The sequence below is a fragment of the Panthera tigris genome, chromosome C1 (assembly GCF_018350195.1).
Source record: "Panthera tigris isolate Pti1 chromosome C1, P.tigris_Pti1_mat1.1, whole genome shotgun sequence".
Classification (NCBI taxonomy): Eukaryota; Metazoa; Chordata; class Mammalia; order Carnivora; family Felidae; genus Panthera; species Panthera tigris.
In genome coordinates, this window is record NC_056667.1 from 43,558,505 (window position 1) to 43,576,027 (window position 17,523).

At 53.5% G+C, this 17,523-nt stretch overlaps 1 protein-coding gene across 9 annotated transcripts in view; it reads right to left on the reverse strand.

Annotated features, from left to right (window-relative positions):
- SSBP3 (single stranded DNA binding protein 3) overlaps nucleotides 1-17,523 on the reverse strand; it is a 161,592-nt gene that overhangs the window by 50,145 nt on the left and 93,924 nt on the right. Inside the window, exon 1 of one of the 9 annotated variants that reach the window (XM_042997287.1) lies at nucleotides 7,216-7,316. The exons of the other annotated variants lie outside the window; for them this stretch is intronic. Within the exon in view, the coding sequence (XP_042853221.1) occupies nucleotides 7,216-7,236 (21 nt within the window). The 5' untranslated portion in view covers nucleotides 7,237-7,316. Of the gene's footprint in view, nucleotides 1-7,215; nucleotides 7,317-17,523 lie in introns of those variants that run through there. 9 annotated transcript variants of the gene reach the window in all.

The window sequence follows — 17,523 nt, forward strand, 5'->3', positions numbered from 1 at the left end:
TGCTCCAGACTCACGCCAGCTGGTCTCACACATGCCATTCTGACTACAGGCATCCCTCACTGTCAAATCTGGTTTCCAATAGTGACCACCTTTGCCAGTGCTGGGCATCCCCAGTACACCTTCAACTAACCCACTCAACAACCCTGGAGTACAAACAGACGTGGCAAGTCCCAGATGTGGTGCTAGGCCCTTTCCTCGCTCTGTTGCAAGAAGTCCCCTGTGGCTCCAGGAACAGCAGGGTCATTGCAGAGGAACCGAGGGACAAGCTCCCAGGAGCCTGCCACCTCTTAGCTCAAAGCATCTTGTGGTAGGTGACAAGCACTCATGCTTCCTTTCCAGAAGCGTGGGTCTGGGCGGGGGCGTTCCCTACTAGGTATTATCTTCCGACCGCACCCCGAGAACCCTAGTTATCCTCACTCCACAAACTAGCCTAGGACCATCCCAACCCCCAGCCATTGTTCACTCTTTTTTAAAAATGATCTTTTACACGCGAAGCTCCTGGAAAACTGGATAAAAACAAATGCTCGGAATGAACCAGGGACTCCTGCCAGCGCGGCCAGCGCCTCCTGATTTACAGGGCTGCAAAACGGAACTTTGTTCTGCAAATGCCCTCCCTCCTCGCCCCACCCCAATACTCAGGCGTGTAGCAGCACAGGGCCCACATGCGAAACCACCGAGCACAGCCTTTCTCCACTGAAACTCAACACAGGCCATGTGGCCAAGCACCCAGGATGCCACAGGGTGTGTGGCATGCGGCTGTGTGAACGCGGCCGGGAAACAGAGGTCACTCAGAGGAGTGAAGGCACCCATGCACTGCCTACGTGAGAAGGGCAAGTGAGAAATGGAGGTCTCTGTGGGATGCCTGTGTCCAGGAGAGGGAGGGATGCCTGAGCGGGTACCATCAAGACAGAGGCTTCAGCAATCTGCGCAAAATACTGGAGCGACCTGGGTCCCTCTGGGCTGAGTTTCCTCCAGGGGATGTTAATCTTAGCAGGACAGAAACTGAAGATGTAGATGAGGGAGTAGAGACAGTGTCATAACCCAGGCAGAAAGGCCGAGACAGAGAGAAGTGGGGTCAAAAGAGGGAGAAGTCGGGGCGCCTGGATGGCTCGGTCGGTTAGGCGTCCGACTTCGGCTCAGGTCGCCATCTCACGGTCCGTGAGTTCAAGCCCCGCGTCGGGCTCTGTGCTGACAGCTCAGAGCCTGGAGCCTGTTTCAGATTCTGTGTCTCCCTCTCTCTCTGCCCCTCCCCTGTTCATGCTCTGTCTCTCTCTGTCTCAAAAATAAATAAACGTTAAAAAAAAAAAAAAAAAAAAAGGAGGGAGAAGTCCAGGAAGAGGGCCTCTTCGTCTTATGCACAGACCAGAGAAAAGAATCCGTCCTGGAGGACAGGGGCTTGAAGTCTGCAGCTTGGAGAAAACGCAGAGCTGTTGCTACGTGAAGAGACAGAAGCAGCTGGCATTAAAAATAGGTTTAGATGACACACGGGAGTGAGTGACACAGGATCCCTGCCTCCAAATAGCCAGTGGGCTGTCACGTGGAAGCAGGAGTGGACGTGCTCTCTTGGTGCCGCGGGATGGCTCTGGGCCCAGCAGTAGATGCTCTGAGCTACAAAAAGCTTCTCCAGATCCGAGCATCAGAGTGAGCTGTCTCAGGAAGTGGTGGCCTCTGTTAACTTGGGGTGGCTCACAGTTGGGACACAGCAAGAGTGCACCACGGATCCAAATATGTGGGCTTGATCTCTGCTCTGCCAACTCAGAGCCATGCTGATGGTCTCAACCTCAGTTTCCCCTCTGTGAAAGGGAAGAACCCCATTAACTACCACTGCCCGGTGTGTCCTGGGGATTATTATGACAGAAGAGCCCTGGGGTGAGCGTCTCGGGACCAGGGTTCCCGCTCTGGCTGCAAATCACCTGCTGTATGCCTTGGGCAAGCCTTCCTGCCCCTGGCCTCTCTCTGCTCAGCTCCAAATGAGGCGGCTGAGGTCCTGTGGTTTCAATGATACAGTGGGCATCACACCAAGCTCTCAGCAGAGCAAACTGAAAAACAAGGTCATGTGTAGGCAGAAAAAGCCCCAACTTGCCACAGCCAGGCCATCAGGCCCAAGTGAGGGCCGTCCTGACACCAGCGCTTCTTCCCAAGTCCCCTGGGGGAGGGAGCAAACGCAGGGATGCAGAGAGGGGGGTGTGGAAAGAAGCAGTTGCCTTTCATCCTGACCCCACAGATCAGGAGAGGGGAGGGGTGGGCCTGACTCCTCACATCCCTGCGGAAGAGGTCGTTTCTGTTTACCAGTAAGGAAACGGAGGCGCAGAGAAGCACATTATCATGAGTGGCTCTAACTTTAGTCTCTCTGTCCCTCCACTCCCCAATCTTGGGTCCAGAAACCCAGAAACTGGGTCTCCCCACCAACCCTGCATTTCCCAGGGAGAGTTCTGTGTGCTCTTTGACGCTTGTGGAAAGAAACAACAGACAGATCATCACAAACGTGAGGGCAGCACAGTGCGGTTCTCTGCGTTTGGGATCATCCGTATGTTCTGCTCTTCTCCCTAAGCAGACGGACTTAACCCTGCTCCTTCCAGCAAACAGGTGACTAGCCTGGCCTTCAGCAAGGGGTGTGGTGGTGGTGCGTGTGTGCGTGTGTCTGTGCAGGATCGCACGAACTCGCTGAAGACTCTGCTGGATGTGAGTGGCAAATTACCCTGAGAAGAGAAGGAGAAACAAGGTAGGTGGGAGCTTAAACAGGTTACGAGTGCTTTACACACGTCAGACGCACTCAGCAAACACTGGCTCCTGGGGCCGTTGGGACGCGCCGTGCCCGCCAGGGCGGCAGATGACAGCGCGCGGCCCTGCCCTCAAGGTCTGGAGGATGAAATGAGCCGCGGTGACAGAGAACTGAGGGGTGTGGGAAGGTGCTCCGGGCGGGTGCTGCGAGGCAGGGATTAGGGGGATCAGGGAGGCTTTATGGAAGAGGTGGCACTCAAGCCAGGGCCTTAAAGGACGGCAGGACTCGAAGATGCAGGTGGTGATACGGGGTGAGAGATTAGTGCTGTCATCTCAAGCCTCCCAGGGAGGCAGGCCTCTGACAGCCTCTCCTTCAGAGTGCAGAGCCTGCCAGGCCTCCACCTTCTCAGAGCTCCATGCCAGCCCGGTTTCTGGGGTGGGGTTGGGGGGAGGGGGGCCTGGGGCTTACTCACTTCCCCTCCTCAACAGGGGGCTCTTCCGCAGGAGGGAAGTCAGCCGCCCACCAGGGCTGAGAAGGCTGCCGCTGCTGGCTGAGCTCACCTGCTGGCTGAGCTCACCGGGCTACGCTGGGCACAGCTTACCAGTTTCTCCCCCGGGGGCCCCCAACAACCCAGTAGGGACTCCAGATGAGGACGTCAAGGGATCTGACCAGGGTCACACAGTTCGGATGGGCAGAACTGGAAGTCAAGCCAGATGTGCTAAAACCAGGGCCTGTTCTCAGCCACATCACGGCTTCTCTGGTCTCCGTTTTGAAGCGGATGCTTCAAGACGGCCCCCCCGGGAACAGAGAGGTCCGGTTCAAGGCCCAGCCCTTCCACTCTCCAGGAGTCGAGGTACTGGGCACCCTGCTTTACCTTTCAGAGCCCAGTCATCTGTAAAGGAAGGAGCCCTCCATCCTCTGCAGAGGTGTGGGGGACTTTAAATATGACTCTCAGGCAATGGGTTCAGCCTGAGACAGGTGCTCCGCAAACAGAAGCCCCTGAGCCGGAGACACAGCACCAGGCAGACAACAGACATGTTTAGTTTCCATGAATCCATGAACGCAGAGCACACGGAAGGAAAGGGAGTCAGGAGTGTCAGGAGACAACGTCTACCACTCAACAGGAGGCACTCTTCTGGAGAGTGGCCTCGCCCTACCCCACGTTAGAAAAATCTGATTTCATTTTTTAAGAACGAAACAAAGGCACGCCAGTCAGAACATTTCCAAAAGGAGAACTGGCTTCCTTCCCTGTGCTGAGAAGGCCACGGCCACCATCCCACTGGGCCTTGCCCATGCATCCCAGGGAGCACCCAGCTTCTTCTGGGAATTGGATCAAAGGGTACCGTTTGTGTATGAGGTGGAGCCCCACATAATTAATACCTGGTTACACCATGGAGGCCAGCCAGGGCACCCTCCTCCATGTGCAAACACCTCCCCGGCTGGGCCGCACGGCACAGGGCACGGGTGCCTAGGCGTGTACACGCAAGACAAGGGAGATTAAGGGCTAGAGGTGCCCCCACAAATGAACAGCACAGAGTGGATCAACAGCACGCTATTTGCACAGCGCCGAGTTTCTTCTTAAAGAGAGATGAGCTTCGCGGCCCCAGTTTACACCATGAGCCGTGCCCCACCCCCTCCCCCCCTCCACACACAGTCTTAAAGGAGCTACTTACAACCGCAAACATGTCATAGTAGGCCAGTGACAGCTCCTTAACAAGAACACTGGCAGTTGCCTCTGCAAAGCGGAAAATTCCCTGGCGTGGACCCACACACACGCTCAGTTCCAATGACAACTTAATCCTGCCAGGACTGAGGTGTGCAGGGAACAAAAAAAAAAAAAAAAAAAAAATCGCCTGCTTCTAGAAACTTTTAGGTTTAAAAGAAATCATTAAAGGCATGACCCTCAGAACACCTCTCAGAAACGGGAGCCCACCCTTTGTTCAGCTGGCACTGAATTTAGTGGGGACAGAGTCACTTGCCCTCGGCTCCTCCTCTGCTGTGACAGGACGACTGTGCAATCTGCAAAGTTCACTGGGGTCCCCTGTATCAAGTCCAGAGAAGCTGACACTTGGCTGGGAAGGGTGTATACAGGAAGGGGCCAGGAGGGAAACCACTGAGTAGCCCACCACTGTGGTTTGCACGGCTGGCGCATGGGCTCAGAGCTGAGCAGATGCCACCTAAGCCTTTAAAGCATGCACTAATTGCGCTAATTTAGCTAACAGTCTCTGTCCCGTCCCCCACCCCAGTCAACCAGCATCCTCTGCTACTGCTGGAGAGATGCAAGCTGTTGGCTTCAGTATTATTTTGTCAGCCATTAAACGATTCATCGGAGTCATTAATTGATTTATTACTGCTGCCTGCTCAGAGGGTTTAGCAAATAAAGAATGATGTAGGTCACAACTCAAAGGAAATTGGACCAAACACCACCACGAGAAGCTGGGCACTTAGAGAGTCTGCCACTGTCCACTCAGGCACCCCTCCACACACAGCTGTCGGAGGGGGGACAGCACAGCTGGCTCTCCTGCCTGAAATCCAGGTGCCAGGCTGCCTCCTGCTCAGGCGCTGGTGATGCCAAAGACGTAGAAGGCCGAGAACCTTGTCCAGAGGCCCCTGGCAGCTGGCTCCCAGAAGCCTGCCAGGCACGATCACCGGCAACTGGGAACAAGGGGGAGAGAATCCTACACTGGCCCCTAACCAGTGGGTGCTGGCTGGCAACGGCTGGGCCTTCGTCTCAGCCCTCCAGGGCACAGGGGAAGCCAGGGCTCTACTCCTCTGGAGGTGACATGCTCCAGCCACACTCCCTCCCTCCCTGCAGTGCCCGCAAGACTGAGGGAACAGCAACAGCTGACGGTAACAGGTGCCTCCCGATGCCTGGCCCTTCAGGATTATCTCTGACCCTCTCGACAGTTCTAGGAGGTAGGTGGCATTACGGTCCCTGTGCTGGAGGAGAAAACAAGTTCAGAGAGCTGACCTGCTGTACTTACACAGCAGGCCAGGGAGCAGTTCGAATCCTGGGATTCGAACCCAGGTCCACCTGACTTCAAAGTCCACCTTTCCTCCCCTCTACCACACTCTTTGGCTGATACAGCTCAACCTCAACAATGACCTCGACAAAAACTAGCTGGGTGAACAAGAGGCAGGGCAGCCCTGTCTCGGAGCCCCAGGTGTCTCATTTATAAACCGACAAAGTTAAGGCGGGTGAGTCCGGAGGACCCAAAGAGGAGAGGGAAACTGCAGGACTCAGGTCCTTCTACCGCCCCAGTGGTGCCGGCCCGTGAGATGCTGATGGCTCGGCCATGCTGGCAACAGAGGCCACACGGCCCAGCGCCCCCTTTCTGCTGTAGAAAGGACCTCCTGCTGGGAGCCAGCTGTCCCCTGGCTTCCCCTGCCGCCCCACCTGCCCCTCAAGCCCCGGCCTAAATGCAGCAGGCCCAGGAAGGCTTCCTAGGACCAGGCCAGGTATCCAGTGGTATGCGATGAACGTTGCTGCACTAGATCAGCCCAGAGAGAAGGAACTCTCATCCTGCCCTGCTCCCAATTCCTGGGGTCGTGAGCAAACATGAGGGAGCGGTGTTGAGGTGAGGAAACTAGAACGGTCATTTTACAGAAATGTTAACACTTCCAACAGGAGGGTTTATAGGGTCACCGGTTCACAGATTCTGTGTGTGTGTCTGTGTCCCTAAAGCAGGAAAGGTAACAGCTCTGATATCCTGTGTCCCCAAGGAACCAAACACAGCCAGTCTGGTTGACTCAAGCTCCGTGATTACAGGAATCAGCCCCTCAAAGCCACATCACACCCCCACCCTGCTCAGTGGCACTGCAAGGCAGAGCCCGCCCCAGCAAGCCTTCAGAGGCCCCCACGGGGGACTGTTTACTTTGCTTCAAGAGTGACGCAGGGGGGCCGAAGAGGTAGATCAGGTGTATACCAAGAGCTGACCTGCTTCAGTCCCTGACACAGCCCCAGCCCCCACACCTAGGTCTGTGGCCTGCCGAGGACCAGGGAGTGTTATGGCGCAAGGCAGGGCAGCCTCTTCGGAGCTCCCCGACAAAGACATCTACAGATATTTCCTGAGTGTCTAGCAGGGGTACAAGACAGGGCTTTCTTGCTAGTATCGCCCCACCCAGAGCATCCGAGAACACGTATCCTTTGGGATCCTAGTGGGGAAACCTGCTAATGGGGTGGGGCCAGGAGCCTGGCCTGGAAGGACCAGTGATGACCTAACTGGTCAAAGGCTTCTGGGGGATAGGGAGAGTTTATCTACTGAGAACTCCGACCCAAATGTGGCTTCTGAAACAGACCCAGGATTTCCCATAGAGGTGGTCCGTCCCCTACTCCATATGGCATTGAAGCACAAAGGAAGGTCTTTATAGAGACGTTCATCCAGGTCCAACAGATGAGACGCTTTTAGTCCCATGGAGAAAGAATAACCTATTATTATATGCACATATTTAGTACTCCAGCTAACAAAAGCCCTCCTTTCACCCATGTTTACTTGATGAACATGCCCAAGCATCCTCTACACAGGCCGGTCCACCCCTCTGGAACACTCCTCCGCGCTCTCTCCGTGGGTGATACCTCTTCGTCCTCTATGTGTTCTTCATCGCAGCACTTGTCACATTGGACTGTTAATTCCTTATTCAAGGAGCCAGCTGTCCTCCCAGGGACAGGGGCAGGAAGGGTGTACATAGCACAGAGAAGGTGCTGGCTCAGTAAATATTTTTTGGATGAATAAAGTCCTTGCAGAAATACTGCTTTTCAAGAATAGTCACCATGTCTACAAGTAAAATTCTAGGACTAGCTAACTCAGTCACGTACTTAGCATTTGGCTACATCCATACAACTATTCTGTCCCCTCTAAACAACAACGTAACAACATATACACCACCACCACCACCACACCCAGGCTAGTTTTAGGACACACTGTTCCCTCTGGCTGTAAAACCCAAGCTTTGGGTATTCAGAAAACCTTGGTGCTGGTGTTGCTTGGTCCTTGCTGGCAAACGACTTGGGCAGGCCACTTCTCATAGAGGTACTGGTCAGGTCAGTAAAATGGAATCGTCTTTATACCTCTCCCTCCCAAGACAGCTATGAATTAGCTAAAGCTAACATCTGGGCAAAGCACTGGTAGTTGTGGGGCAATGACAGAGAGCAGGGTTGCCTCAGGGAGCTAAATTCCCATCGCTGTTCCTACTTTGGAAGAAGTGGAGACTGGGCCCAGTAGGCTGGGTGCAGTGAGTGGATTCGAGTAGTCTTAATGAGTTGCTAAGATCTGGCTGCTTCTATCAGCCCTCTCAGCCAAGCCTCCCTTGCACCTCCAAAGCAAAGCCTGTTGGTTATTCTCAGACAGGCTGGATGCCCTGGTCCTCCACCTCACTGAAGACAGATGTCTGCTCCACTGACCAAGAAGCCACTTTTTCCACAGGCTTCTTGACAGGGTTGAGAGAACCTGCCTTTGGGGCTTAGGGACAGCAAAGGTGGGAAGAGCCCCTCCTGGGCCTAGTCCGGAGACCAAGGAGGACAGGAAGGCAGAGATCCCAACCTGAGACGTCGTTCTCCGTGTCCCACAGACAGGAATCCTCTGCCAATCTGAGGATGCCCGTCGCAGCCGAACCCTCCAAACCACAGGTTTCTAAAAGACACGATTCCTGCCATCAGAGACGAGCCACAGAGCAAGCCCTGAGCTCACTCAGGAGGAATGCGTCCTCCTCCTCCCTGATTCAGTCCCTCACTTAACATGAAATGAGAACTTGAGAAGGGCAGAGAGGAGAACGAGGGCAGACGCCAGGCTCTCCGAGCCCACAGGGACCTCTGGTTGTACCCCTGTTCTGCTCCCTCCCTGTGCTTACCATGCCCTGGGAATGGCTCCAGCCGCTTACCAACCAGATCTCAGGTCCTCCACTCCTAGGGACACTTTCTCTCCCAGACAAGCTCCCTATGACCTTCCATTTATCTACCTATAGGTAGAGTAGGTTCATGAGCTAGAACTCAATATTGGAAGATACCAGTTTCCACCTGCAACTGTCTCGCAAGGCATCCAATGGAACGTTCAATGACAATGAACTCCTAACCAAGGACTGCTGTGGTAAAGTACAGAGAGCAGTGGCATGAGGGCTCCAGCTCCCCAGCTCCCCGGCTAACTCAGAGCGGCAGGCACTTCCCCCTGACTCAAGAAGCTCCCCCAATACAAGACAATACGTCTGCTGGGGTTGGCATGAGACTTACAGCAAATAAGGAGATAATAAAGGGCCACGATCTCATGTTAGTCTCCCTCTCTTCCCCCCACTCCAACCTCCCTCTTTTCTTGTGCCCAAGCTTCAGCCTCTCTGGCCCCCAGCCTTTGCACAGACCATCCCCTCCACCCAGAATGCCCACAACTCCCTGCCACCATGTCAGTCCCTCCACCTGCCCCTTGGGCCACCCTGGGCACTGGGCAGGATTTTTTCTGTCTTCCAAGCCCATGTGAAACTCTACCTGTGACTCTTCCAGTATCTTCTACATGGCCTTATCGTAAGGACAAAAGCTATCTCCCTTCAGGACTGTTGGTTCCAAAGAACAGAATCCACATATTTACTATGCCTAATAATCAATAACTATCGCATGACTGAGGACTATGAAAGAGCTTTTTGGACAAAGCTAGGCCTTGGCTCTTCTGGGTAATTTCTTTCTTATTTTTCTCCTTTATAAAGATGAAACTTTAAAGAACAGAACAAACTTTCATAAGCCCAAATATCAAAAAGGACAAAGAGGGGCCTTATCTTCCAGTGTTTCTCTGTTTTTCTCCTCAAGCAATCACTGCAGGAGAGAAACAAGGAAACCTTGAAAAAGGCTTGAATTTGAATCTTGGTTCTATCCTACCTTGAAACTCGTGAGTCACAGAGACATGGCAAAACTATCTTTGATGGATGACCAAGCACCCCTCTCTGCTGCAAACGTGTCTAAAGCTGTCTGTTTTTCTTCTATTTTGTCTAATTTCATTTAAGTCCCTGGCCTAGGTCTTCTCTACTGAAGATAGAAGTTTTTAATTAGATTTGGGTAATCCACAGGGCTTCAGAAACTTTGAATCTAGAACCTCAGAAGAGGAGGGGATCCTGCGGTCCCTCTGTTGTAGATGCGGCCTCCAGCTCACAGACCTGGGTCAAGGGCAGGAATCGGTCTGGGACCTGGGTCTCCCAAGACGGCTGTACCTTGGCAGTCTCATGTAGATAAGCCTTGCTTCAGAGAGTCTGCGAAAGTGAAGTTTCTGCTGCCTCCCCTAGAACTCCACCTGGCCTGTATCTTTCAGCTACGCGGTAAGTAACTGTTGAATGGACACTCCTAAACCCTCCGCTCTGCCTTTTCTCCACTCTCCACGGAGGAAGGCCTCGCCCAGAGGGACCAGCCGGGCAGTCCTCACCTGTAGAGCCTCAGAGCGGTCCCAATCCCATCCCCTGACACTTGCCGGCCCATGTGTCCCAGGAAAGGGAACTGACACTTGCCAGCCTGTGTGTCCCAGCAAAGGGAACAAGCCACCATTGGAGGTAGGCATGGGGAAGGCCAATCCTCCCAACAACCTGGAGATGCTAACCCCACTCTTGTGCTTCACACCTGACCCTTTTGCCAGTGAAGATCACGATGGTGAAGTGTCTTCACAAGGTCACAATTCTTCCTGGCTGGGTCCAGTCATCACAGACCTACACTCCCCACCAGAGCGCGCCCCAGTGGGAACCAGACAGAAGACCTCAGTCATGGCAAGAAAAGACACTAACCCTGCAACCAGCCCCTCAGGTTCTGGCACCTGCGTGAGGTGGGTCTCTTCGACCTTAACTTGACCATCTATACGATGAGAAGTTGCCACTGCCAGCCTGGCCTACCTCACGCAAAATGTGAAGCACAAATGAAGAAACAAACGCAAAACCTGGTGTGACCAGAAAGGCAACAGCACCCCTGCTCCCAGACAATCAAAGCGGTGGGAAGAAAGGAGGAAGCTACAGTAACAAAGGGCCTGTACTAGGAGTCAGGCCCCGGCTCCGAGTCCCTTCCCCTCACCTATAAAAACAAAGGGGACAAATTCCACTCCTGGTCCCCAAACCTGGCTGCACATCAAAAGCCTCTGGGGGCTCTACAACCACCCAGCTGCCCACCCTCCCCCCAGGCAGCAGGCATCCAGCTTTCAGGAGCTCCTGGATCAGATGTTCCAGCGGATTCCTCCCGGGCTCTGCCTCTGCCCTGGCCAGGGTAAATAGACCCCAGGTCCAGCGATGACTAGACAGATGGGCAGGCCTCTTCTGCCCCTCACCCTCCCCAGCCAGGCTCCCAGGAGGCCTGCAGGAAGCTTCCGGATGCAGGTCGGGGCTTAGACAGCCGCCCAAACAGGTACAGGCCCAGATGTAATTGGCCTCTCGGTTAAGCTTTCTAATCTCATTAAAGCTGCCCACATCATGCAGACCACAGCTCTGCATTTAATAACAGAAGAGCACTGCCCTGCCCACGGTAAGCTGATTAGGTCTGGGGAGACCCGAGAGGACCACTCCGGACCAAGGCCCCTGGCCCGAGACGGACAGAGTGCAGAGTGCAGGACTCACAGCTGCCTCCCCTCCCATTCATGATGGGAAGAGGGGGCTGGTTTGGGGTCCAAGCAGCTATGCTCTGTGCCTTTGGAAGAGAAGATCTGTCCTGCCACCCACCCTTTCCCCCAGCCCTTTGAGAGAAGGTACCCCAAGTCCTTCCTTGACAAGTGTGTGAGGAGGGCCGAGACAGTAGCCAGCTCCTGGACATTGGCCCCGACAATGCCATGGTCAACGTGTACAAACATCCCTGTGCAAATATACGTCATCCACTTCTCGATCATCTCCTCTATCTAAATACACACCAAGAAAATAACTTGGCAGTATAAGAAATTCTGCCATGGCTCCAAAGTAGCAAAAACAAACTCTCCCTCCCTCTCTCCTTCTCTGCTCTGCTCAAGGTGCCACGCTGGGTCAAGGACAGGCATGGAGACACGCACACCGGCAACAACCACCCAGAATATGCTGGGGGTTTAATCCCACTGAAAGCGGTTGATTATTAATATTTAATAGGGAAGATAACATTTTAGAAGGGAAGGGACTCTGTGCAGGTTCCAAGCCAGGCTAGAACAGATACCCTGTCCAAGGGAGATGTTTGGGGACACGCCCAGCCAAGTACAAATACACACCCATCCCCACCCCCTTTGGGACTCGCTTTAAGACACTGGCATTTTCCACTCCACCTGCCAAGAATGAAGCCACCCTGCCCCGTGTGATCCTCAACCCCCTGGAAACAAAGGCGGCAGTCACGGGGGTGGGCTAGCGCACCTCAGGCATTGGTCCGGTGTCTCCCCCGCCCCCTGCCTTTTCACCAAAGGGGGAACAAAGGCCCACAGTAGGAGACAGACATGCCCAGAACCTGGCCAGGGTGCCTCTTATTCCATCACGCTTTCATTCTTTGGATAATCTGGATAGAGGTGGCTTTTTTTTTTTAAATGCCCTCAGCAAATCTAAGCTGCTTACAATCACCCCTAAGCCCACCCTCTAGGGCACGAGGGCAGCAAATTATTAGGAAAACGTCTGAGGGTCAAGGGCGTGTGGGCAACCCTCCAATCATGCCAGCTCTCATGGGCCAGGCCGACTTCTCAGCTGCCATGCAATGCCCCAGTCCCATCCACCCCACTCTCCATCTAGACTCGGTCCACGGGCCTGGAGCACTTGCTCTAGCCCTCCCCTCGTCCCTACTCCTCTCCCCAAACTGACCTAACCAGCCACTGACAAGCTCAGTGGCCTGGTGGCTACCGGCTGCACACCAGCTTGGCTGGGCAGGCCCTTCTCAGTTCCAGCTCCACCCACATTCGCTTCCAAGGGCTTACAGACTCTTCTTTTCCCTACAATGCTCTCTTCACACTTCCCTTTCAGTCACCAATTTCTACCCCTTTTTTCATTGTGGGATCCACGGAAAATGTCACTGCATCCAGGAAGCCCTCTGGGTAGAGCCCTCTCTTGGGACCCAGCAACGGGGTTGGGTCCCTTGCAGCATCGGAAGCATCTGCTTATGCCTATGTCCCTCTTTCCCACTAAACTGTGAGATCCCAGAAGGCAAACTCCCAGAAGACATCTGGCCCAGCTCAGCTAAGGGTCCAGCACACCAAAGGCATTTCCAGGCCCACACAATTTGCAAAAGAAGTTTCAAGTCTCAGAACCAATACCAGAGACATCATTCAATCCAATCCCAGTTGCTGTTATTGTTTTTGTTTTTAAATAAAAAAAACAACAACAAAGGCCCAAGGAGGATGAGAGAGTGTTAGTATCACATAGCTCATTAGCAGCGCCAAACTGGTGGCTAGCCTGGCCTGCGTCTTCACAGACTCCTCCAGATCAGCCAAAAGCCTCACAGGAAGACCCAACTCAAGAGAGTGCTATTGGGACCGAACATCCAAGAAAGAGGGGCATTCGAAAGGTCTAGAAGCAGCCCCGGAGGCGCCGGCTTGGGGGCTCAGGAGACCAGCATAAGGAAATACACAGGCCAACCTGGAAACCCCAAGTGGAGACTATCGGCTAGAACTATCCTGAGCAGGTGCTCGACAAGGACAGGAGGAAGGACCAAGGACGGGACCTGGCACGTGGAGGCACTCAACAAACATTTGCTGTTGCACAATTAACGGCACAAACGACCAATTATAAACCAATGCAATGCACAGCATCACACAGGCCTGCACGGGGCTCCAGGATCTCAAAGAAAGGAAGGATTATTTTCTGCCAGAGGGTGGGGCAGTCTGGGACAGCTTCACAGAGCAGTGACATCTGATCAGACGCCATCTGTTATTTTTCTCTAATTGTTCCACATGTGTGAAATTTTGATTCTAAGCTAGAATGTGGCCTCTTAAGAGGCTGAGGCTGTGGCTGCTCTCCCTGCCTTCCCCAACCCTTCTCTCCAAAGCATCCATTCGACAGTGGGGCTCCTTGTAGACACTGAGGAATGCCAACAGGAGTGAAAGGCCACACCCTTCTATTCCAAAGAGGAGGTAAAAGTAATGCTGGCTTCCCACAAGTCTGCTTTACCTACAGAAGCTCCCTGAAGCCCATGAAGAAAGCCAGCAGTGCCCAGGGGCACTCCCAACATCCAAAATGCCCTGTGCCTCTGGTGTGGCATTAAGAGATGGGCACTCAGAAAATAAATAAAATGATAAAAAAAAAAAATTAAAAAAAAAGGGGCGCCTGGGTGGCTCAGTCGGTTAAGCGGCCGACTTCGGCTCAGGTCATGATCTCACGGTCCGTGAGTTCGAGCCCTGCGTCGGGCTCTGTGCTGACAGCTCAGAGCCTGGAGCCTGTTTCAGATTCTGTGTCTCCCTCTCTCTGACCCTCCCCCGTCCATGCTCTGTCTCTCCCTGTCTCAAAAATAAATAAAATGTTAAAAAAAAAAAAATTTAAGAGATGGGCACTCAGGCTCTGTTGAACATGTCCTGGGTCCAATGGGTGGCACTGAGTCTCTTCCACACCTCACCTGCTTCCCCCTCTCAACAACCCTGCGAGATAGGAATCAATACCCTCACTTGACACACTGGGAAAACTGAGGCTTGTAGACAGGTCATGGGGCCAGGTCAGTGGCAGGCTCACGCGGGTCTTTGAACACATCACACTGCCGGTAATATTACTTCGCTGCCAACAGTTTCCTGCAACAGAGGCATCACCAAGGCCATTTGGAAGGAATGGGTTAGTGCCGGTCCAGACCTCCCGCCTGCAAGAAACACCACCACCAGCACACCAACTTTGGTCTTCCAGCACCAATTAACCTACCGAAGGGGCACAACTGTACCACGTGGGGTCACTCACACAGACCACACCACACCCCGGTTTCTACAGCTGCACCCCATCTTCTCACTTTCCCGAGGCCTCGACACCCCACCCTACCCCCAGCCACATCCGAGTTTCCATAGAGGCCCAGAAGAATGCAAACTCCAATGATTCCCTTTCTTGTTTGGATAATGGCCACTTCACAATTCTCCCTCCCACACCAGGACCCTCGCTGCTCCTGTGAGCAGGCGTTCAGGCCAGGGAGAGAGAACAAACGGGAGGGGATGAAAAACACACACAACAGTAAGCTGCAACCCAAACAGAACTAATCCATTCAGAGCCCAAAGAGGCTGAGCAGATGGGAAGCCGGCATTCCCCCGCCCGCCACCACCCTGGGTTCCGGGGCCTTCACCACAGTGTTATAATTATAAAGGGTGACCCAGCCACATGCTCTCGGGGCCGCCCCTGCTCCCAGGCACCCGCGGGCACCGCCTTCATCTGGTTTGTGTTTAGAGCCCTTCCTGAGCCTCCCCCAAATCATATGTGCAAGGGCAAAGCACAAACGTGCCAGCCTTGGGACACGCTTCCAGGGGAAGGAGGAAGGTGCCGATTTCACCCAGTCCCCTCTCTGCACTCTGGGCGGGAGGGGCAAAACACCCTCAGAAGGGCTCCCACCCCCCTTCTTTCCAGCCCAGTGTCCCCCACTCTCCCTGAGCACCTACCCATGTGCACAACGACATCGTCCTTCGTGTGTTCCCTTCCACCCAGTAAACAAGAGGACAGAAACGACCGGTGTCGCTCACTGTAACACCCCCACTGCTTAACACAGGGCAAGGCTGTGCAAGACATATTCAAAGATTTGCCAAATGGGGGCACCTGGGTGGTTTGGTCGGTTAAACGTCCAACTTCGGCTCAGGTCATGATCTCACGGTTTGTGAGCTCAAGCCCCGCATTGGGCTCTGTGCTGACAGCACCCACATCGGATTCCGTGTCTCCCTCTCTCCCTGCCCCTCCCCTACTCACGCTCTATCTCTGCCTCTTTCAAAAATAAAAATTTTTTAAATTAAAAAAAAAATTTGCTGAATGAATGTAAATCACAACTCCAATTAATTCTACGGATATTTTTATTCCTTTATAGTTGTCCCTTTCTCTAAACCTGCAGCACTCTGAGGGCAGAAATCCTGTCTTGTTCATTACCTCCCCAATGACTGGCACTTCGGGGGGTGCTCAATAAATACATACTTGTTATGTTGGGGCACCTGGGTGGCTCAGTCGGCTAAGCTTCCAACTTTGGCTCAGGTCATGATCTCACAGTTTGTGAGTTCGAGCCTGGCATCGGGTTCTCTGCTGTCAGCGTGCAGCCCGCTTTGGATCCTCTGTCTCCCTCTCTCTCTCTGCCCCTTCCCCACTCATGCACGCGTGTGCACGCATTCTCTCTCTCTCTCAAAAAATAAATAAACATTAAAAAAATAAATATACAAATACTTCCTATGCAAAGGAATGACCATTCATCACTTTGAGAACATTGAAGACCCACCAATGGAGGGAGTTTAAATATCACTGGTGTCACCCTGCTCATTTGTAAAAGGAGAGGGAGTGCCTTGTTTGTGGCCAGTGTGCCAGATGCAGGACTCGAATCTGGGTCCTGAGGCCCCGCCTGCCATGGCAGGGGAGGACAAAAGGCACGGAGGATGTGCCTGCTGCTCTGAAGAAGCGGGTGATCTGGCGGGGCAGACAAGATAGACACGTGAAACAATTAGTGAACAAGATAACCGCCAGCCTGACGGTATTATACCCGGATATAATAAAGTACACGCTGTACGACACAATTAGAGACAAGAGTGAAGCACACGGCACTAATTACACAGGACAAAGAGTGAGCAAATGGGAGCCGCCGGGGCGCTGGAGTTGTCACGGAGGACTCTGGAGACCAAGGAACCCAAGGTGAGTTTGGGGTGGGGCGCCTCCGCCAGGAAGCCTCTCCAGATGACCACTCCCTCCTCAGTGCTCTTGCTAGCTCCTGCCCTGAGCCAGCCGATCCCTCTGTCACTCACGGCCCTTGTTCAAGCGGTCTGCTATCGATCACCTGGATGGTCAGCCTAGGGGGCAGGGGGCAGGTCCTGGCACCGAGCCAGCCCCTGGTCATCAGTCAACGTTCGTTATTTCAACATGCACCGTCACCAGTACTACGTGCTCGGGACTGACCTGAGCCTCTGCGAACATCAGCTCGTTCAAGCCTTCCAACAATGCGGTGAGGTAAGGGCGCATATGCTTCTGCAGATCATAAGCTCAGAGAGGGGAAGTCACCCTCCTGGGCCACAGTGCCAATAAATGGCAGAGTCAAGAGACAACCTAAAACAGGCCCACCGCTCGACAAACCTCATGCTCCTAATCGCCACGCCCACGCAGTCCAGCACAGAAACCCCAGCTCCAAGGGGGCTACTGAGTCCTTCGAGATGTGGGCAGTTCAAACTGAGATGTTAAAATACAGACCAGATCCCAAAGACTTGGTATGAAGAGTATGTAAAATAACTCGTCCATCATTTCTACACTGATTACATCTGAAAAGGATAGTGTTTGGGGCATATTCATTTACGAGGAAATAGAATAGACTAATGAAATGAATTTCATCCATTTCACTTTTTTTATGCGACTGTGTGAGACCGTAGGAGGACAGGTGTGTCTAACATTCTGTCTGCAGAGGCCAGCACTGCCTCCGTGACGTATGTGAATGAACGATGAGCAGGACGCGGACAAGAGGATGGGAGAACGGCCTAGGCGACATTTCAGGTGAGAACAAGCATGGGGCCAGGGAGTAGGGGGTGCAATAGCCCTGAGCCCTGCAGACAGGATGGATAGGGTGAGGTCTGCCTAGAACCAGGGGAGGGCTTGGTCAGGTACACTGGCCCCAAATGACAGAAGACATGGGGAGCAGGCCAGGACTCTGACCTGGGGGTTCTGGTAAAAACAGGTGGCCAAGCTATTTACCATGCAGAGAAGAGAGTGGGTACAGTGACTAA